This window comes from Pongo abelii, chromosome 1, assembly GCF_028885655.2.
Source record: "Pongo abelii isolate AG06213 chromosome 1, NHGRI_mPonAbe1-v2.0_pri, whole genome shotgun sequence".
Classification (NCBI taxonomy): Eukaryota; Metazoa; Chordata; class Mammalia; order Primates; family Hominidae; genus Pongo; species Pongo abelii.
In genome coordinates, this window is record NC_071985.2 from 22,396,180 (window position 1) to 22,419,968 (window position 23,789).

Consider the following 23,789-nt stretch of genomic DNA (forward strand, 5'->3'; position numbering starts at 1 on the left):
TAATAATAATACAAAACTGGAAATAACCTGTGTTTCCATGGTTGGGGGTTACTTAAATAAATTATAGTGCATTCAAACAATGGTACGCCATAGCAGTTAAAAGAAGAACAGTCATTCTTGAGAAAAAAAAATCAAATTGCAAAAGGATAAAATTATACCATTCACATAAAGTTTTTTGTTTTTGTTTTCTTTCTTTCTTTCCTTTTTTTTTTAAGGCAAGGTCTCACTCTGTCACCCAGGTTGGAGTGCGGTGGTGCAATCTTGGCCCACTGCAACCTGTGCCTCCTGGGTTCAAGCAATTCTCCCGCCTTAGCCTCCTGAGTGGCTGGGATTACAGGTGTATGCCACCACACCCTGCTAATTTTTGTATTTTTGTTAGAGACAGGGTTTCGCTATGTTGCCCAGGCTGGTCTTGAATTCCTGTGCTCAAGCAATCTGCCCACCTTGGCATCGAAGAGTACTGGGATTATAGGCGTGAGCCACTGTGCCCGGCCCATGAAAATTTTCAAAACACAAAACAAATCTGTTGTTTGTAGACATATACATGTGTGATCAAGCCATATAATTGGACTATCCACTGACTTCAGATTATTAATTACAGCAGGGGAGAAAGGGAAGAGAATGGGTTCGCAGTTTGGAGTAGGAAGGGTACAATTTACATCTTATTTCTTTAAAAAGATCAGAAGTAAATATGGCAAAATGTAGACATTTATATTATCTGGATGGTGGGTTGGTCCATGGTTCTTAAATTATTCTGTGCGTTTTTCTCATTGTTTTGAACTATAAAAGTATTTTTTAATATGAAATATATTTTTAAATGGTACTATTCCAGTAGCCCAGTTTCTGAGGGTGGTTTGAAACTTGTGTTATTGAAATGTCTTATAATATCAGGTGTATTCCTTTTCCAGAACAGAAATAATATAATAAACATAGTAATTCTTTGTATATTTCCTAGTTTTACATAAAGTATGCTCTAAAAATTTTCTTTTTGCATTTCAGACAGCATGTTTTCGTGAAGAAAGGGATGTATTAGTGAATGGAGACAATAAATGGATTACAACCTTACACTATGCTTTCCAGGATGACAATAACTTAGTAAGAATCATTTTTGTATTTCTATATACTTACTGTTTTTTTGTTGGAAGAATTAGCATTATTTTTATTTAAGCATTGTTTGAATGTAGGTTTCATACAGAAAATTAACTGCATTTCACACAGGGTAAGTTGTTCACTTGATATGTGGTGTTTTTTTTTCTCCCTGGAAATGTGATACCTTTTCATTGGAATTCTTTATGCTTTTTAATAAGCAAGTCATAGCTAAATCCAAACATTTAATTCCTATTGGTTAAGTTCTATAGAAGGTCTTCAGGAGTTTTTCATGATACCTTTAATACCAGTACCATTCCTCTTCCCTTGTTCCTGTTGAAGTCCAGCTAGTACTTTAAAATTGTGCTCAAATTCATCTTAAAATAATCATTTCCAGAATTTCCCACTGAAATTAATCTTTCTCATCTCATTCTAACTTCACATTTTTAAATTATTTTTATTACATAACACATGTATCTCTGATTTTTTTTGATACAACTTAGAAAACATTTAAATAGGCCAGATGCGGTGGCTCACGCCTGTAATCCCAGCACTTTGGGAGGCCAAGGCTGGCAGATCATGAGGTTAGGAGACTGAGACCATCCTAGCTAACACAGTGAAACCCCGTCTCTACTAAAAATACAAAAGATTAGCTGGGCGTGGCAGTGGGCGCCTGTAGTCCCAGCTACTCGGGAGGCTGAGGCAGGAGAATGGCCTGAACCTGGGAGGCAGAGCTTGCAGTGAGCTGAGATAACGCCACTCTACTCCAGCCTGGGTGACAGAGCGAGACTTGGTCTCAAAAAAAAAAAGACATTTAAATACGTTACATGGACTGTACCATCTTTAGCTAAAATAAAATTAAAGGTTTTTCCAACCCCACTGGAAACAAGGAAAAAAATAAAGGTTTATGCAACTCTGTAATGCTCATGGGGTTTATCTGATTTCAGGCCAGATCTAGGTGTTCAAACAATGTCATTACTCATCTTTTATATCCCTTACATGCTTATAGAGTATAATAATGTTTTTTTAAACTACAGATTGTGACCCATTAGTGGATAATAAAATCAATTAAGTTAGTTACAAACAGCATTTTTTTTCTTTCTTTCTTTCTTTTTTTATTTGCTGGATCTTGCTCTCTTGCCCAGTTAGAGCTAACTGCTGTTTCTGACTCCTGGGCTCAAGCAGCCCTCCCACCTCAGCCTCTTGAGTAACTGGGACTACAGGTGTGTGCCACTGTGCCCCACTAACTTAATTTTTTTGTCGTTGTTGTTAAGAGGGGTCTCAGTTTGTTGCTCAGGCTCTTCTTGAACTCTTGGCTTCAAGTGATCCTCTCAGCTTGACCTCCTAAGGTGTGTGGATTACAGGCATGAGCCACCATGCCCAGCCATAAGCAACATTTTTAAAGATTAAACAGAATAGAAAATGACAGAGTTCATGACAAGTAGGTAGTAAGAGTGAATATGGTCTCATGACACATTTCTTTTATAATATACTGAATTATCATATAAGCCATATATATTATTGTGGGTTATAGTGAGAATTGTGTAAAAACCATAGCATAGAGTTTTGTATGTGCTAGATGCATAGTTGTTAAATTGAATAGAATGATGTTTTAACTGGATTTATTATACTTAATATACAAAATTTTAGGGATGAATGTATCATGCAAATATAATCTGCATGGGTTTGTTAACAACATTTGTAAGAGCAAATTAAAACACATCCCACATCTTTGCCTAGAAAAATTATAGCAATGTATCATGATAATTTTCAAAATGTTTTCAAATAATAAAATCCACTATGACAGTGTATTCTGTAATAGATGAATTTAACACTGCAGATTTGTGCATTGCTTACAAATCTACATTTTGGTATAAATATAGAAATAATTATATAATTTTGTAGGTATATTAATAGAAATAAAGTACCCAAATACCAAATTTTATATAGCAAAAAAAGCCTGAACTGTGATTTATCTCTCTCCTCTTGTTTAGTTTTATTTGCATTCTTTGTATTTGACATTAGGATTAACATTTCTTTTTCAAAGACATTTCTCAGGGAAAAATAGTCTGTATATACCCCTCAATAATTACTAAAATAGAATTAAAGACATAATTGGAGGAGGAATGAAACACTCTAGTAGTCATATCTCCTGTAACTTGCTAGTGTTTCTTTAGTTTAGGGGAGCCTTCATCATATATTCATCTCAAGAGTCAGAGGTCTTGGTTATCATCTAAGATTTCCTTTTGAACATTTATACAATATTAGAAAATAAAATCATTAAAAAAATGTTGACAAAGCTAATTTTAGATACCAAAAAAGGAAATTTTATTATATATAATTATTTTTCAAAGTAACTTTTAACCCTGATAGCTTTTAAATTGCCAAGTAAAGAACGTAATTTATAATGCTATACAGTTTGAGAAAGCTGTGGCAAATAACTTTCATTTCTAACCTACTTACTACTATAGTTTATGAAGAAATTTGCAGTTATAGCAAGTAGACCTTTTGTGTGTTTCAGAAAAAGGCACATAATTTAATGAATGGTAGATATTATTGTGTGATTAGATCATTTTTCTTTAAGAAAAGCTCATTAAATACAAAGCTGCTTAGTTATATCAACATTGACACATAAAATTTTTATCACTTACATAACACTAGAATATAATGAACCAGTGAAATTTGTTTATTCTGTACTTTCTTATTAATTGTTTCCTGATCAGTTATTTTATGGTTGAGGGGAAAAAAAAGAAAATATCTTGAATTGACATATGTAACTTGTTTAAAAGGTGAAAGATACTTGAATTTTAAATTAATTGTAGTAACTCATATGAACTCTAAATTCTTTATAGGAATCCAATTTGTGAAGACAGAAATTATTAGAAAAGTATCCTTTTTTTAGAAAAGTATTGTTTAGGGCCGGGCGCGGTGGCTCATGCCTGTAATCCCAGCACTTTGGGAGGCCGAGGCGGGCAGATCATGAGGTTAGGAGATTGAGACCATCCTGGCTAGCACGGTGAAACCCTGTCTCTACTAAAAATACAAAAAATTAGCCAGGCGTGGTGGCGGGCGCATGTAGTCCCAGCTACTGGGGAGGCTGAGGCAGGAGAATGGCCTGAACCCAGGAGGCGGAGCTTACAGTGAGCCGAGATCGCACCACTGCAGTGAGACTCCATCTCAAAAAAAAAAAAAAAAAAATTATTTTTTAATAGTAAACAAAAAGAAAGCAAGGAGGAATAACTATAAGGTGAGGCTCTAAAGATTGACTGGTAACCTCTTTGTTATGGCAGCATGAGAATTAAAAGAGTTTCCTGATATTCCTACAAAGACTTCTAGAATTATATCTGTTCCTTGAAATGCTCATTTTGGGACACAACTCATTTATTACATGTTTTCAGATGTTTTAGCATTGTTTCCTTGGACTGGAGCTCTTTAAAAAAAAATCCCCAAAGCTGCCATGGTCTTTTTAGTAATCTGACCAGTGATTCCTAAAATCAATGATTGTTGCTTTGGCTTTCATTTCCCTAATGACTATTGAAGTTAAGCATGTATTAATTGGTTGATTGTGTTCCCTCTTATGTGAATTATCTGTTAATATTCTTAGCCTAGTTTTGTTGGATTGTTTGTCCCTTTCTTAACAATTGGAAGGGGCTCTTTATTTTAGGATTATATCCTTGACCTATTATGAATATTACCCTCTCAGTCTGTTTTTTAAAAACTTTTATAAATACACCTTAGCTACATTGGGTAATATTTTAAAAGTAGTTTGTGATTAGGAGTACCATATATTCAATTTTACTATAAAATTAACCAATCAGAACAATATGATATTATAATAATATAGGAATGGGTAACCATAGCAGAATAGATTATCTAGGAACAGATATGAGTATATTTGGGATCTTAAAATATGACGAAGGGACATTTCATTTGAATTGAGGAGAAAGAATGGATTATTTAACTAGTTATTTTAGATTTTTAGTCTTATAGACTCTGTCTATAAGAAAATAGTCTTCACACTTTAATCAAAAGTAAATTGTCAGGATAGAGTCAGTTCAGCGTTAGGCCAGCCCAATGTGTTGGCTCACGCCTGTAATCCCAGAACTTTGGGAGGCCGAGGCGGGCGGATCACGAGGTCAGGGGATCAAGGCCATCCTGGCCAACATGGTGAAACCCCGTCTCTACTAAAAATACAAAAATTAGCTGGGTGTGGTGGCACGTGCCTGTAATCCCAGCTACTTGGGAGGCTGAGGCACGAGAATCGCTTGAACCCAGGAGGCAGGGGTTGCAGTGAACCAAGATCACGCCACTGCACTCCAGCCTGGCGACAGAGCAAGACTCCGTCTCAAAACAAACAAACAAAAAAAAAATGTCAGGCCTAGTAAATACAGTAAGTAGGCCAAAGACACAGGATTTTAAATATATTCTGCTTCCCTAATTTTCAAGGCTTTAAATATGCGAAATTAGTTTCTTTGGTTTAACACACATTTCCTATGTTTATAATTTTAACATATAGTAATAAAAGGAATTTGAATTTTTTCAAGACTCTTCAAATCTTAATGTCAACTCAGTAATATCCCTGAAACAATATCTTCATTCTGTAATAAAACTTTAATTTCAAGGCATTATTATTGACATTCATGTATCTTGTACTCACTAGCCTTCATGTTAAGTGCTACATTATCATTATTGTAGTTAGGTAGATGAGAAAATGAAATGTCACAGAGATTAATTTTTCAACTTCCACTTACAACATGGAGTCAGTATTTGAATACAGGTTTCTCTGACTACAAAACCCATTTTTCCACTATGTCTAGTTTTCTCCCTCACTTAAAAATAATATACAATATACACACAAATACACATGTATGTGTAATACATGTTTATAAAGCAATATAGAACATAAAGTTATAACATCATCTGTAATCTAACAACCTACAGAATCCCAGTGAACAGTTTGATGTACTCTCCTCATCGTTTCTTTTTTGGCACATCCACATACATACCCATAAGATCCATATCTAAAATTAGTTGGCTTCTGTTTATTATGTACACCTAAGAAAAGCCCATTCTGGTATTTTTACAGTATTAGAAATGGGAAGAGAAACATATGGTGAGAATTACTATATTCTACATAGTAGTGGTTTCTAAATGCTGATCTATAGGCTGATGCTGGTTCTAATAAAGTTCTTACTGATCCAAGGTGAAATAAGGAAAACATAATGATGATGAATATGAATTTCTTTCAGTGTAGGGACTATCCTGTATTCTGAGTTTTTTCTTTCATTGTTTTTTTTTCAAGGGGGGGGGTGGATTCAAATGTTCATTCTTCTAAAATCTTGGAAAGCTGTGTTCCATTGTTGTAGGTGAAGATGATGATAATGATGATATTATCTCTTTGCAAAATACAATAAGAATGGTAACCCTGTGTTGTTCTCTGCCCCAGTCTTTAAAAATTTTGTTTTACTGCTGTATGAAATTTAGAAGTTTTGTAATGACTGCTGGTCATCATCTTACACAGTTTCTTGTTAATTAGCTGCATATGTAATTAACTGTATAAATATTTGACCCAGTCCTGTTTGACCTTGGGATACAGTATATTAATTTTTCACCCTTGTTAGTTTACTGAGTACATTTTATTTTTTTCATTGACAGTACCTGGTTATGGATTATTATGTTGGTGGGGATTTGCTTACTCTGCTCAGCAAATTTGAAGATAGATTGCCTGAAGATATGGCTCGATTTTACTTGGCTGAGATGGTGATAGCAATTGACTCAGTTCATCAGCTACATTATGTACACAGGTAAAACAGTCCTTCATTGTACCTGGCTGTGAGTTACCATGTAATATCTAGCAACAGAGGTCTATTTCTTGCCAGATTTATTAATTATGGTCTTGGATACATTTATCGTCAACCAAAAAAATTTATTTTGAGATGATTTTGGTTGTTTTGCTTTGTTGTTGTTATTATTTGTCAGCATTACAGAACCGATGTGCCTGCTTATACATACATGTACATGTATAGTATCTAAAAGTTCTCACCCCTAGAAAAATAGACATTGGAGACTAGGAAAGGTGGGAGGAGGTGAGGGATGAGAAATTACCTATGGGTACAGGGTACACTATTCAAGTGATGGGTACACTGTATTGCATACCTCACAACCACACAATATGTCCATGTAACAAAGCTGCACTTGTACCCCCTAAATCTATTAAAAAAAAGTTCTCACTTCCAGTCAGCATTTCTAGAAATCACTTCTTAAAAAACCACTCTTGTTTAAATGTACATATGAATTCCATCTCAAAAGGAGTATGCATTGGTCAGTTTCCTTATAGTTGAGTCTTATATATTTAAATTAGCTGGAATTCTAGACCATAAGTCATAGGTTCATTTGCTAAATAAGTCCTGTATTATATATTTTGTGTTTCTCAAGAAAATACTTTCAAGGATTATATGTGTCAAAAGAGATTTTTTTGTATGAAAGTGATAATTTTGATGTTCATGGAGTAATTATAAACTATTAATACTTTATATTTAAAAAATTTTTAAAATACCAACATGAATTTGGAAGGACACACAAAAAATAAGAAATAAATTAAGGATATATTGGATGATTTAAAAGGTACCCTCACATTTTAAGAGGAAAGTAGGAAACAGCAGAACGTTGTTGGTGAATTAATCATTCAAATGAGAGTATCTTTGGATGGTGCAAAATTTGAGAAAGAGAAAGATGCTGAGGAGAAGTAGGTAAAGCGATACTGCCAAGTTAGAAATAAACTAAACCATTTTCCAAGAGTGATTTTCAAACTTTGGCATGCATCTGAATCCTATGGAGGAAGGCTGGTTGAAACCCAGATTGTTGAGTCAGCTGCAGAAGTGCTGATTCAGTGGGTTGGGTGGGGCTGGGGAATTGCCATCTCTAACAAGTTGCCAGGTGGTGATGCTGCTGCTGGTGTAGTGACCACACTCTGAGAACTATGCTCTAAGACAGCAGTGACTGTTTAAGTTTTGGGTAGTGAGAGTGATCTCTGAGAAGAACATGAATGTGGCAGGAATAGAATGTTTCTGTTTCAGTGTTTGCTTTTTAAGATGTAGGTGTCTTAATTGCTATTTCATTTCATTAGTATTGAAGTTCTAGACATTATTTAAGGAAGACTACTTTAATTAAATAGTTTGTATTTTATCACATCTCTGGCTCTTGCCTATTCATGTGCTTTTCTCTGTGGGTATCTGATTGTCACAGTTTTTATTGAAAATAAAGATATGGAAATGCTTTGAAAATTGTAAAGTACAATGCAGTTTTTTTTTTTTTTTTAATTTAAATTTTTGTAGAGATGGGGGTCTCACTGTGTTGCTCAGGCTGGTCTTGAACTCCTGGACTCAAGTGATCCTGCCACCTCAGCCTCCCAAAGTGTTGGGATTACAGGCATAGCTACCACTCCTGGCCACAGTGCAGCTTTAAAGATGGTATTGTGGTCTCAAGAGTCAGTTATAGAATGAGAAACGAAAGTGCTGTTTTGTGGCTTAAACAGTAATCCAAAATCCTAGCTGAGGACTATCATTTAAAAATACTCACAGAAAATACTATTTCGTTGAATATTTGAAGAATGTTACTAAACATAGAGTCTTAGACTTATGGAATTGAGAGACTTTACCCAGTTTATATGTAATTCTTGACAAGGAATAACTACTTCTGAAAATTATATGCCTGAATCAGTCAAAGTAAATATGAGGTATTTGTAGTATCTTTCATTCTGCCAGGCTTGTTAGAGATACTGTTATGTGGACTGAAAACCATTTCAACCTTGAGCTGTGCTTAAGTACATCTAATTTTACAAGGTACTTTAAATGAATCGTATTTATTCCGTTGTTGGGCAGCTCTAATATTATAAAATTTTATTTTATATTAAGCTGAATTTCTTCTCTTTTCTTTTTTTTTTTTTTTTTTGAGACAGAGTTTCGCTCTTGTTGCCCAAGCTGGAGTGCCCTTGTGTGATCTTGGCTCACCGCAACCTCCGCCTCCTGGGTTCAAGCGATTCTCCTGCCTCAGCCTCCTGAGTAGCTGGAATTACAGTCATGCATCATGAAGCCTGGCTAATTTTTTGTACTTTTAGTAGAGACGGGTTTTCTCCATGTTGGTCAGGTTGGTCTTGAACTCCCTACCTCAGGTGATCTTCCCGCCTCAGCCTCTGAAAGTACTGGGATTACAGGCGTGAGCCACCGCGCCCGGCCTTGAATTTCTTTTTATTTTAGTCATTGGTTCTAGTTTTGCTTTTAGAGTCACATATAATTTATTTCTCTTCTAGTTATCATGCTTTCTGAAGTCTTCTTTAGGTTAAACATCTAAACAGCTCTAGTTTCTCTGTTATAACAATTTGTATACACTTCCTATCTTCCTTGTCTTAATCCCCCACCACACATTCTGCCCATTCCCACACCTGTTCTGCCTCCCTCCTTTTCTCTACTTTTACCTTTCCGTGGATGCTCCATTGTGTTAATGTGCTTCTTAAAATGTTATTCTCATTTTCTGGATAGACTATTTTCAGCAAATGCTTTACTGAGGAAATATTTTTTGAGTCCTCTTTTATAAGTAACATTGTGCTAAACTATGTGGAATCGTAAGTAAGTAGGTATAGCATATAGTTGTGGCTTTTGAAAAGGTTTCAGTTGTTTGGAGACGCAAAACCTAAGAGAGAAATAAAACTTAAAATACCACAAGTTAAATAATCATTTAAGGCCAAAGTGTAAGAGATAGTGGAGTGAGTCCAGACTGTGGATTGCTAAATGAGTTATACAAGCAAATTACAGTGAGCTCGAGAAATGAGTAATAAGTTTATTTCTAATGATCAGTTCTAATCCTTATTTAACTTTGTGCTATTCACTGTATTCTAACACAAATTCTGTGATTTAGATGTCATCTAAAATTGATGCTGCCCCATTTTGTAGATGAGGAAACCCAGCTTCAGAGACATTAGTTAGTAAGTAGCATAGCCTAGATTAAAATCTAAGTCAGGCTTGTCTCCAGATTTATGTTCTTTGCACAACATCATGTTTTTCATAGAAGACTTTAATGGTGGGGCTTTGAAGAATGAGAAGATTCTGTAGGCAGATAGGAAGGAATTCAAGATAGGTGAATGGTAGGAGAAAAGCACATGAGCAGGCAAATGGTAGTTTTGGAAAATACTTAATAGACTAGTTTGGCTAGAGAAAAGAGTTCATGTTGAGTTTAGTAGGAGATTAATTTGTAAAGAGATCTTGGTTCTTATCATGGAACTCTTGAATGTTACAGACTTTGTATCTTGGTAGCTAATAAACTGCAATGAATTTTAGGCAATGAAATGTGAAGTTTTTTTGTGGTAAACTTCGTGTCTTAGAGTTTTATGAAATTTATCAAATTTCCAAATGTGTTATAATTCATGAACTTAAAATATAGGGATGTGGAGAATACAAGAAGGGACTAGTGAGACTGTTGTGTTTAAGGAAGGAAATACTCTCCTTTTTCTTGTGTTCTTTTTAAGGAAATATATTTCTAGACTTGTAAAAGTATGTTATTTGTCTTCTATCAGCACAAAATCTCGCATATGAAAAAATTTGCGCAAAGGTTTAACAAGAGCAATGGAAAGTAGCAAATGGTAGGAATAATTAAAGTAAAATATTTTCTAATAACATTGAGTAGTCAAAAATTACTGGACTAGGAATCAGAAGATTTAATTCCATCACCTATCAGATTCCCCATCTGTTAAAGGAGGATAATAAATAACGTTTACTCTGCTTGTTTTGCCAGGCTATTGGGAAGGTGAGATGAAATGTGTATATGAAAGTGTTTTGACAGTATAGAAAATATGCCATTACAATTAGGGAAACATCTTTTTGCATTATAAATTTGAGGCATTAAAATTGTTATGAATAAGATAGTTTCATCCTTCAGTTCTATAATTCTAAATACATTTTTCTGTCTAGGTCTATTGAGAATATTTCTTACTCTTCCTTAGTTTTCATTTCTGATTTTCCCTTCCTTTCTTTGGGCAGCATTTTTCATAAGCTTTTGTGTGTGCTAAATTTTATTTCAGAAATGCAGGGATATAAGCATATATTTCTAAATTTGCTTGTGTTTCCTAAGGAAAGTTTTACAACTGGGATACACTGGCAGTTGTAAAAATGGTTGCCTAAAGAGACTAGGGTAGAGAGAAAGTGGGATGGACAGGGATAGGAATGAAAGCTCAATTTCTAAGTGAATACCCTTTCATATATACTTTTTAAATTAATAAACTTCCTTATTTAGAGCAGTTTTAGGATCATAGAAAAATTGAGTGAAAAGTATAGAATTCCCCTTATATCTATTCCCGCCCGCCACACACACACACATATGCACAGCCTCCCTCACTATCAACATACCTTACCAGAGTGTGGCACATTTGTTAACATCGATGACCTTTCATTATCACCTAAGTCCATAGTTTACATGTTTGCATTCGTGTTCTCTGTTGGTGTTGTACATTCTATGGGCTTTGACAAATGCAGAACAACGTGTATCCGCCATAATAGTATTATGCGGAATAATTTCACTGCCCTAAAAATGCTCTGTGTTCCACCTCTTTATTCCTCCCTTCCCGCTAACCCCTGGACATGACTGATCTTTTTACTGTCTCATAGGTTTGCCTTTTCCAGAATATCATATAGTTGTAATCGTACAGTTTATAGCCTTTTCAGATTGGCTTCTCTTGCTTAGCAATATTTAAGGTTTGATAGCTCATTTCTTTTTAGTGAGTAACATTCTATTGTCTGCATGTACCACAGTTTATCCATTTTCCTACTTAAGGACATCTTGGTTGCTTCTAAGCTTTGGCAGTTGTGAATGAAGCTGCATTTTATATGATTGCTTCTTTTTTTCCCCTCTATCTCTTTTTAGCATTTTCAGTTATACTTCTATTTTTTAACTTTTCTTAATGGTTACCCTAGAGTTTGCAATATAAATTTACAACTAATCTCAGCCCACTTTGAAATAACATGGTACTGCTTCATAGGTAGTGAAGTACCTTGTAATAACAGAGTAATCCTAATTCCGTGTTCTTGTCCCTTGTATCATTGCTGTCATTTATTTCATGCATAAGTAAGAATTCATATTTGAGTACATTGTTGCCATTCTTTTGAGCAAACTGTTATCTTTTAGATTAATTAAAAGTAAAAGGTAAAAGTTTTTATTTTGCCTTCACTTATTCATTCTCTGATGCTGTTCCTCTCTTTACATAGTTCTGTTTCTGATTTGTATCATTTTTCTTCTTTTTGAAGAACTTTTCAATTTTTCCTGAAATATGATTTTCCTGGCAACAAATTCCCTCAATTTTTGTTTGTCTGAGAAAGTATTTCTCTTTCACTTTTGAAGGATAATTTTGCAGCATGTGAAATCACAGGTTGGTGAGGCTTTCTTTTTTTCTTTTAAATATTTCACTTCACTCTCTTCTTACTTGCATGGTTTTTAAGGAATCAGATATGATTCTTATCTTTGTTCCTCTATACGTAAGGTGTTTTTTTCCTCTGGCTTCTTTCAGGGTTTTTTCTTTTTTTTTTTTTTAATATTCTGTAGTTTGAAAATGGTGTGCCTAGGTATAGTTTTTTTTTTTTTTTTTTTTTTGGCGGGTGGGGTGGGGTGGCAGGTGCCATTTATCTTGCTTGATATTTTTTGGATTTCCTGGCTCTGTGGTTTGACGTAGGAAAATTTTGGGAAATTCTCAGACATTATAGCTTCATTCCATTTCCTTCTAGTATTCCCATTACATGTAACTTACACCTTTTATAGTAATCCCACAGTTCTTGGATATTCTGTTCTGTTTTTTTTTTCCCCCAGTCTTCTCTTTGCTTTTTTCGTTTTGAAGTTTCTATTATATTCTCAAACTCAGAGATTCTTTTCTAAGTGGTGTCTAGTCTACTAATGAGCTCATCAAAAATATTATTTGTTTCTGTTAGTGTTTTTGATCTCTAGCATTTCTGATTCTTTCTTAGACTTTCCATCTTATTTATCTGTTCTTGCGTGTTGCCTACTTTAACCATAAAATCTTTAACATATTAATAATAGTTTTTAAAATTCCTGGTCTGATCATTGCAACATTGTTGCCATATCTGACTCTCATTCTGATGTCTGTCCAGTCTCTTTGTCCCATTGTTAGTATGCCTTGTAATTTTTTGTTGAAAGACAGACATGATGTTGTTAACCTTAAATAACAAGATTAGAAAATAAGTATAGACTTTGAGCCCAAAGCTTGAGGATGGCCACCAGAGAGCATAGATTCTGTTTGCCTTGAATATACATTCTGATTAGCAGTGTTACAAGTGGGTTTTTAAGGAAAAAAGAAGAGGCAGTTCCTAAGTTGTTACCAAGAATTTACATTAAAATATCAGAAGCTCTTGGTTAGCTATACATTGTTCTTTGTATCACAAACTCCAGGAACACGAAGACGATGGGTGAGACAGGTAGCCAGTAACAAAATGCCTTCAAACAATTGCCCCTGGGTTTGAGGGGCGAGTGACTGAAGTCCCATACTCATGTCTCTCTGGGCCTACTAAATTTTGCATGCCTCACATAGCTCAGACTGCTTTGATCTCTTTTTCTTTTCTGAGTGTATTGGGCAAAAGGAATTGCAGTAAGTGGGCCTTGAGTGATGTAGTGGCAAGGGGCGTGTGTGTGCATGTATGTGTTGGTAAGGGGCCATTCTGTGGTCCTGTGATTAGGTCTCAATCTTTAGTGAGGCTTTGAGACTGCACAGTGAACACCAGGGCTTCTCAGCTTCTCAGTACCCCTGCCACCTCTGTACCTCCCTTCCTGCCTTCCTGCTGAGTTGGGACAGGATGGCTAGAAGGTGCCAGACTTGGGCACCTCCTTCTGGTAGGTTAGTCTCTGATAATACCCCAGCAGGTTAGGCTCTGAAAAATTCCAAACAGATTAGGCTCTGGTAAAATAGTTTCTCCTGAGGGCCGGCCTTCTTAAGAAGAGAATACTCTGGCATATTTCAGAATGCAGCAGAGATTCTCTTTTCTCCTCCCTCTGTTGGAAGCATGAGGGTATGTTTCTCTGGTATTCACTATGAGGACCTGGTTGAGCTCTTAGTGGTAAAACTCAAAAATAAATGTGCGGCCTCCCTATGACTGGGCCGCCTTTGGAGTTTTTAATCTTTCAGGCTTGTCCACACTGAACCTCCAGCAATTCTTCAATCACAGTTTAGGTTTTCCTAACCAGGCACTGGTTCTCTGCAAGGTTTCTGCCGTGGATTTTTAAACTGCCAAGTTGTGATTCTTCATAGCCACCTGTCTGTCCAATTTGGGGACAACAGTTTGCCCTGTGACCTTACTTCTCTTACATGTCTAAGAAGAGTTGTTGATTTTTCAGTTTGTTCAGGTTTTTACTTTTTGTTAGGACGCTGTGGTGACTTCTGGACTCCTTACATACTAGAAGTGGAAGTCTCACCATAATCTTTTAAAACTTAGATTTCAGAATAACATGCTTTATCATTGTGATACAGCTCCAATGAGTGGAGGAACACCAGATTCTTCCTCTTAAGTTGAATTAGAAAAAAACGACACGGACACACGTGGAGTAGTTTTAAGGAGCAGGGAGTTTAATAGGCAAGACAGAAGGGGGAGGAAAGAAAGAAAAAGCTTCCCTCTACAGAGACAGAGGGAGGGGGGCTCCAAAGCCAAGCGACAGAACCCCACTTTGAGGTAGTATCAGCCAGCTATATTGGAAGGCTGGAGGAGGTGGTTTCTGATTTGCATAGAGCTCAGGGCATTGGTTTGACCAGGCATGTCATTCACGTAGCCCGTGAAAAAACTGGCCCTCCCACCCTCTCTTTTTAATATGCAAATGCAGGGCGCCATGATGTTCCACACACGTGGGGATATGTAGGGGCAGCCATACTGCCAGGCACATGTGGGGGCAAAGGCAAGGGGACAGCGGTGGGAATCACCATGTTAGGTGGACCCAGTTTCTAATGGCTAACATTTGCATATCAAAGGTTGCCAGCCCGGGTCTAAGACCCAAGGCTTTCATTCTAGACAAGAGCTGCAAAAAATCTTCTAAGGACCCCTTTTTTTCCTATCTGCCTAAAATAATTTCTTAATAACTGCTACCTCAATTGAGGGTACAGCAACTAAGAACTTTTTGTTTAAAAAAAAAAAAAGTGTTCTTGTAAAGATGAAAAGATTTCCAAAGATGCTAATTAAAGTGTTAAGTGACTAGCTGGAAAAATAACAGCTTGTTATTTTATTGAGAAACCTAAGAACGGTATGATGTTATAAAGATAAACACTCAAAGGGGCTATTACTATTATTTTCTACTAAAAGTTACCCCAGTAGCCTTCTCCCTTTTGAAGGAGGCAGGGAAATGATGCAGTGGTATTGAGTGAAGAAAAATGATATTAATAGAGCAGCTAATAATACTGGTGAATATTGTTTGGAGGAAGTAGAAATAATGAGTGGCTAGTAGATTTGAAATGCTTTAAACATTAAAGATGTCAGTTCTTCCCAAATTGATCTACAGACTTAGTCTTTATTCTTTATTTTTTTTCATGTTCTTTCATGAGGTGGCAAATCTATAGGTTTATTGCAATCTCTCAAAATTCTAGCAAGATTCCTTTAGATAGAGACAAGTTTATTTTAAATTTTATATGGAAAGGCAATAGAACTGGAGTAAACGGATTTTGAAAAAGGAGAATAAAGTGGAAAGAATCACTCTACCAGATATTAAGCCATGCTATATTGCCACCTTAAGCAAGACCATGAGATAATTGTGATGTAATAAACACACAGATCATTGGAAGACATTAGCGAGCCCACACGTAGGCTAACAGAGGTATTTCCAGCTGATTTTGAGAAAGGTGCAAAAGCAAAAATAATCTTCAACAAATGGTGCTCAAATAAGAGACCAAAAAAAAAAAACAAAAAAAACCAGAAACCCAAATAACTTCCCCAAAGCTCTCATAAATACAAAAATCAATTCAAAATGGGTCATGGATTTAAATGTACAATATAAAACTATAAAACTGTTGGAAGAAAATATTGGAGAACATTTTCTGAATCTAGGGCTTGGTAAGGAGTTTTTAGTTATGACAAAAAATATGATCAATAAAAACGAACAAATGGGACTTCATTAAAATTAAAATTATGTGCTCAATGAAAGACCCTGGTAAGACTATAAAAAGACAAGCTACAAAGTGGGAGAAAATAGTTGTCAACATATCTTACAAAGGTTTTATATCTAGACTATATAAAGAACTCTCAAAATACAATTAAAAAGCCCAATCTAATTACAAAATAGGGAAAAGATAATAGACATTTCACCCAAGAAGAGATAGAGATGGCAAGTAAGCATATGAAAAGAAGTTCAATATACTGATATTGAATATTACGAAAATGCCAGTTAAAGCCACAATGAGATATTATTACCCACCTGTTTGAACAGTTAAAATAAAAAGTAGATAATACTAAATGCTAGCAAGGATATGGAGAAAGTGGATCTCTTACGTGTTGCTGGTAGAAATCGAAAATGGCACAGCTACTTTGGAAGACAGTTGGACATTTTTTAAAAGAAGTTAAGCATGTAACATGATCTGACCTGTCAGTTACATTCTTGAGCAATTATCCCAGACAAGTCAAGATTTATATTCACAGAAAAATCTGTACTTGTGTGTTCATAGCGGCTTTATTTGTAATAGCAAAATACTGGAAACAACCCAGGTATCCTTCAGTGGGTGAATAGTTAACAAAACTGGTATATCCATGCAGTGGAGTACTACTGAACAATAAAAAGGAATGAACTTCTGATATATACAATAACCTGGAGGGGCCTCAAGGGTGTTATGCTTTGTGAGAAGAATTAAATCTCAAAATGTTACATACTGTATGTTTCCATTTATATAACATTCTTGAATGACAAAATTACAGAGATAGAGAACAGATGAATAATTTCCAGGGGACAGGACCTGGGGAAAATGAATGGGGGAGTGAGTAGAAATACAAAGAGGCAGTCAGTGTGAGGGAGTTCTTTTGTGATAATGGAACAGTTATATATTGTGGTTGTGGTGGTAGTTACACGAATCTATACACAGAATAAAATTGCACAGAACTATACATGCACACACGTACATTTTTAAAATGGCATGTACTAGGCTTCTCCAGAGAGACAGAACCAGTAGGATATATGTATATATAAAAGGGAGTCAGTTATGGAGAATTAAGTCACACGATTACAAGGTGAAGTCCCATGATAGGATATCTGCAAGCTGGGGAAAGAGAGAAGCCAGTAATGGCTCAGTCCGAGTCTGAAAGCCAGAAAACCAGGGAAGCCGACACGGCAGCCTTCAGTCTGTGGCCGAAGTCCTGAGATTCCCCGGGAAGCTGCTGGTGCAAGTCCAAAGGTTGGTGAACCTGGAGTCTGATGTCCCAGGGCAGGAAAAGCGGAAGCAAGCTTCATGCATTGGAAGAAGAAAGAGCCAGAAGACTCAGCAAGCAGAATTATCCCACCTTCTAACACCTGCTTGCCCACATTGAGGGTGGGTCTTCCTCTTTCAGTCCATTGACTCAAATGTCAGTTTCCTCTGGTAACACTGTCACAAACACACCCAGAAACAATACTTTACCAGCCAATTAGGCATCCTTCAATCCAGTCACATTGACACCTAATATTAGTTATCACAGGGTGAAAACTGAATAAGGTCTAGTCTAACAGTAATGTACCGTTGTCTGTTTTTTTGTTTGATATTGTGCTGCAGTTATCATATGTTACCATTGGTGGAAGCTGGTGGAAGAGTACAAGGGATCCATTGAACTATTTTTAAATTTCCTGTGAGCCTATTATTTCAAAATAAAAATTTTTAGGAAAAAGAAGGGCCTCAATGACTTGCTTTTCTAAAGACTGGAAACCAAGCCCAAGAAATTCTGTACCTTATATTTCACCTGCAGTGCATATAAATTTGGTCAGTTCCTCAAGATTGCCAAATTTGCTTAGGCTCTTTGGCCTACCAGGAAGTGATTTTTCTTACCAGGCTGGGATCTGTAATTCGAACTTTTGGGTGTTGTTAACATGTAGATGCTATGCAAATCATGGGATAAGATGAATTTACTTCGCGAAACAGAGTAGGTAATGAAGAGAGTGCAGGACTGATGAGCCATGAGGACTCCAGGTTTTAGAGACTGGATAGATTAGGAGTAGCCAATAAAGAAAACTAAAAAGGAGCAGTCAGAGGTTAGGAGGAAAATCATGATAGCTGAGAGCATACCTACAATGTCTTATGGAAAATAAAAGTAATCATTTTCCCCTTATATTTAATTACATTAATGTCTTAACTGATGCATTTCAGGCAAACATTTATTATGTTTTTCCTGTGGATGCTAGTGTCCTGGGTGTTGGAGGTTGAAGTAGAGAAGGCTGTAGGGTATTGCCTGCTTTTATGTAAGTAATATACTTTTTACCTTGAATTTACTGTCTTTGGGGAGATGATAAAAGCTTAAGAAAATACTTCTGCTTCGTAGTTGTGCCCAAGTTGGACAGATGTTCATCTCAATTTTAATTTCGTAAATTCATTCATTTATCATGAAGGTATTAGGCTGTACAGTTTTTCCTGGTATTCTAGCTATTTTCTTGGGTAAGAGGTACCATAGAACTGGAGGAAATACTCTTTAGAGGAGCTGCTTGAAGATTAACTGTTATAATAGAGAGTAAGCGACAACTGAAACAGGTTTAAAACAAAAAGCCGCAAAAATTATTTTTACATCTCCATGTAAAATAAAAGAGAATAGTAGATGAACAAGTGAATCAGGAAGGTCTCTTGGAAAAAGCCATGTTTATCATAGGAAGAAGATACTTCAAAAAATTGAAATAGCTTAAAGAAGGAGGACCAAAGTAAATAATATGTACAAAAAATGACCATTGAGGTTCTGAAATAATATTTTATCATTATTTTAATGTTAAAGATGTCACTTGAATATATAGAAAAATGCAATATGAAGATCTTAATATTATGAAAATATGTCCATCTTTATGCTTTTAACAAAATGGTGGTGGTTTTTTCCCTGTGTTAGTTGAAATACTATTTTGGCAATTGTATCTTTTTTTCAAATATCTGTAAACTCAGATTTGTGCATCTATGCACTATGCATCTATAAAGTGAATAGATGCACTTTAATTTCAACTAAAAGTTTGAATCCCAGCATTACTGTTTTTGATTTGCTGCATAGGCAGTTTGCATTTTAAGGGTGTACCCTTTCTTTTCAATTATTTATTTGTTCAAATACAAAATTTGGGAGTAGAGATTATTTCTAATGACTTAACAGCATCATGTGGTATGTCTGATTAAGGTTGATTAAAGTTTATGCCAAATAGCTTGTGGTAATGTAAGGCCTAATTTCGGGTTGAAAACAAAAAGGCCCCAAGTTATTTCTAACCATGTTTAGACTCAGCACTAGACTTGCTATTTAGATTGTGAACTATAACTTCAAAAATGCTAATGATTTAAGACACAGAATCCTACTAGAACAAGAAAGAAAAACTAAGTTTCATCTGATTGGAATGTTATGTTCGATTATCATGCGCTTCAGTTTTAGATGACGAAAATGGGAAGATGAGGAACTTTGTGGTGTTTTTCAGCACCACATAGATAATTTACATAGATAGTCAGAATGTTGATTCTGGCACCAAAATGTTACCAACTGATACTGTGTGTCCTTCAGTGACTTAGATCTTACCTTGATTCTGTTTGTGGTATATAGTTGACTACAATATCACCATTTAAACAATGTTGCACACTTTGCCTTCAAACTGGAAGGACCCTGTTAGAAGCCATTTTGATTGAGAAGGGTCATTGCTGGTTGGCCTATTGGTCTGTTAAAGAGAATCTTGTTGTTGTAAAATATATAATGCTTTAAGGTTGTGGATTAGAGAGGATAACAGTTTCTTTTCTTAGATCACCTGTCATTTCATAAAATGAAATTCTGTATTTTTTTTTGAAAAAAGGTTCTTAGTGGAGATAGTAGAATATTTAACAGCTTTTTGGAAAAAATTGAGAATTCCTTCTTTATTTTAAACCCTTCAAATGCAGATTTATTTATTTATTTATTTATTTATTTATATGAGACGGAATCTCACTCTATCGCCCAGGCTGGAGTGCAGTGGCGTGATCTTGGTTCACTGCAACATCTGCCTCCTGCGTTCAAGCGAGTCTCATGCCTCAGCCTCCTGAGTAGCTTGGATTACAGGTGTGTGCCACCATGCCCGGCTAAGTTTTATATTTTTAGTAGAGACAGGGTTTCATCATGTTGGCCAGGCTGGTCTTGAACTCCTAACCCCAGTGATCCGCCCTCCATGGCCTCCCAAAGTACTGGGATTATAGGCGTGAACCTCCGCATCCTGTCCAAAGGCAGTTTTAAAAAATGATCTAAAAATGGTGAACTTTTCTTTATTAGCTTTAATCATAATAGCACTAGATATTATCCTTGATAGTTAATATTAATAGTAGTCATTTATATATTACTGCTTCTTAAGACTTTTTTTTTTCCCAAAGTTTTTTGCCCTTTAGAGGAAAGATCTCTACCTTTTTGTATAACTTGCCAGTGGTATTCAGTGGATCCTCATTAAAAATTATTGTGAGATTAAATTGTAAATAGTCTTTTAAAATAGCCTTTTTTTTTTTTTTTTTTTTTTGAGACAGAGGCTCGCTCTGTCGCCCAGGCTGGAGTGCAGTGGTGCACTCCACCTCCCGGGTTCACGCCATTCTCCTGCCTCAGCCTCCTGAGTAGCTGGGACTACAAGTGCCCACCACCACACCCGGCTAAGTTTTTGTATTTTTAGTAGAGACGCCGTTTCACTGTGTTAGCCAGGATGGTCTCAATCTCCTGATCTTTTGATCTGCCCACCTCGGCCTCTGAAAGTGCTGGGATTACAGGCGTGAGCCACCGTGTCTGGCCTTAAAATAGCTTTTTGAGATAAATTCATATAGCATACAGTCCACTCATTAATGTGTGCGGTGGTTTTTGGTATATTCACAGATATTTGCAACCATTACTATGATCTATTTTAGAATATTTTCATCATTTCAGAAAGACACTCTACTCTATACCTTAAGTCTCTACACCCTGTTTCCCTATTTCCCCAGCCTTAAGCAACCATTAGTCTACCTTCTATCTCTGTAGATTTGCCTGTTCCAGACATTGCCTATAAATGAAATCATGTAACACGCGGTTTCTGAGTGGCCTTTTTCACTTAGCATAATGTTTTCAAGATTCAGTCATGTTGTAGGATATGTCAGGACATATGATCTCAACCAGGTAGACTGCCTAGTAAGACTAAGATGCCAACATTTTCCAGAGTTTTGGGAAAGAACCAAAAGTGTACATGCTCATAGCATACACAATACAGTCCAAGATTACTCAGTCTATCAGGAAATTATGATTTAGTCTCGAGAAAAAACAATCAACTGATGGCAGCTGTATGTAGTCCATTTTCACACTGCTGACAAAGACATATCCGGCCAGGCGTGGTGGCTCATGTCTGTAATCTCAGCATTTTGGGAGGCCAAGGTGGGCGGATCACCTGAGGTTGGGAGTTCAAGACCAGCCTGACCAACATGGAGAAACCCTGTCTCTACTAAAAATACAAAATTAGCTGGGCATGGTGGCGCATGCCTGTAATCCCAGCTACCCAGGAGGCTGAGTCAGGAGAATGACTTGAATCCCGGAGGCAGAGGTTGCGGTGAGCCGAGATCACGCCATTGCACTCCAGCCTCGGCAACAAGAGTGAAACTGCGTCTCAAAAAACAACAACAAAAAAAAGACAAGACATACCCCAAAACTGGGCAATTTACAAAAGAAAAAGGTGTAATTGGACTTACAGTTCCACATGGCGGGAGTAGCCTCACAATCATGGTGGAAGTCTAGGAGTAGCAAGTCGCATCTTACATGGATGGCAGCAGGCAAAGAGAGAATGAGAAACCCTGATAAAAGCGGAAACCCCTGATAAAACCATCAGATCTCATGAGACGTATTCACTATCATGAAAACAGTATGGGGAAAACTGCCCCCATGATTCAGTTATCTCCCACTGGGTCCCTCCCACAACATGTGGGAATTGTGGGAGTACTGTTCAAGATGAGATTTTGGTGGGGACACACAGCCAAACCAGCAACTCAAGATGATCCTGGTGTGAGAATTATTGGACAAAGTCTTTAAAGCATTTAGTTTAAATATGTTCCATGAACTCAAGAAAAACACATTTGTTTTCTTCCAGGTAAATGACATGATGGAAGTATCTCAGCAATAAAATAAAAACTATAAAAGAAACAAATGGAAATTTTAGGACAGAAAAATACAGTATTGCAAAAAAAAATTTATTAAATGTCTTTGAGAGGACAAAGGAGATTACATAGGAATAAAGTATATTCAAATTCAATTTGGATATAGATCAATAAAAATTATCCCATGAAAAACAGAGACAAAAAGATGGAAAAAATGAGCAGATTCTCAGGAATGAAAAGGTGTAACATGCAAGTAATTGGAGTTCCAGGTAGAGAGAATAGAGACAATAGGACAGAAAAGAATAATAGCTCCAAACTTCCCGTGTTTGGAGAAATACATGAATTTGTAGAATAAAAAATTGCGTAGTGTTACAGCTCTTTTAGAATTCCACCAGAACCCTCCCCTGGCCTCCACCCCGCGGAAGAAAATTGCAGCAAACCCAAAACAACGTAAATTCTGGGAAAACCACACCTAGCTCATCAAAATCGAAGTACAGAATACAATGGATAGAGAAAAAGTCTTGAAAGCACCAGAGGAAAACAACATATCACATACAGGGAAAAACAATTGGAATGATCTCAGATTTCTCATCAAGACCACAGGAGCTAAAAGGTAATTAACGTCTTCAGAGTATTGAGAGGAAGAAAACTATCAATGCAGTATTCTGTATCTGGGGATATTTTCTTCAGTAACGAAGTGGGGGTGAGGGGGAGACATTTTCAGATAAAGGTAACCCAAAAGAATTCATTGCTTCAGGCCTTCCTTACAAGAAATGCTGAAAAAAGCACTTCAGAATGTAGGGCAAAGATAGCAGAAGGCAACCTGGATTTTTAGGAAAGAAGAAAGAGAATAATAATTAGTAAAAATCTCAGTGTATATGAAATACTGTATATATATATTTTTTTCTTAAATCTTTAAAATATATGGCTTTAAAGTAAAAGTTGTTTTTGTGGGACATTGAATGAATACATAATGTATATGACAGCTATAAGATAATCGAGAGAGGTAGGGCATAAACAAATTCTAGAATAATTATTTATCTTTAAAGTTAAAAAGTAGGGGGCATAAAGAGCCAGTGGATTAGAGGGGAGAGAAAACTAGTTTATCATTAGACTTCCCAGTGATGAAGCTTTATGATAAAGATTTATAATACCCTGGAAAAGAAAATGTGAACAAAACAGACTTTCAGGTATAAAAGGCATGTACAAATGTTATCGAGTTACAAGAATTTTAGGAATGTTGTTTCCATGAATTCCTCTTGAAGAAGATACTAATCTAGTTAGTATAGTGTAGTAATATATACTAGTTAGTATAGTATACATTTTCTAGTATAACCTACTAAAAAATGAGCTTCAGATGACTAACATGGCTATAGAGATATCAGTATAAGGACTGGTATTGCTCATTAAATAGTCAGTTGTAGAA

At 36.1% G+C, this 23,789-nt stretch overlaps 1 protein-coding gene across 16 annotated transcripts in view; it reads left to right on the forward strand.

Moving 5' to 3' along the window:
* The window catches only part of CDC42BPA (CDC42 binding protein kinase alpha), a 331,875-nt gene that overhangs the window by 113,777 nt on the left and 194,309 nt on the right, over nt 1-23,789 (forward strand). For 15 of the 16 annotated variants that reach the window (XM_054519311.2, XM_054519266.2, XM_024248084.3 and 12 more), the window contains 2 exons: nt 1,000-1,095; nt 6,742-6,890. In XM_054519311.2, the coding sequence (XP_054375286.1) occupies nt 1,000-1,095; nt 6,742-6,890 (245 nt within the window). Of the gene's footprint in view, nt 1-999; nt 1,096-6,741; nt 6,891-22,347; nt 22,977-23,789 lie in introns of those variants that run through there. The other variant, XM_054519308.2, reaches the window with a different exon arrangement.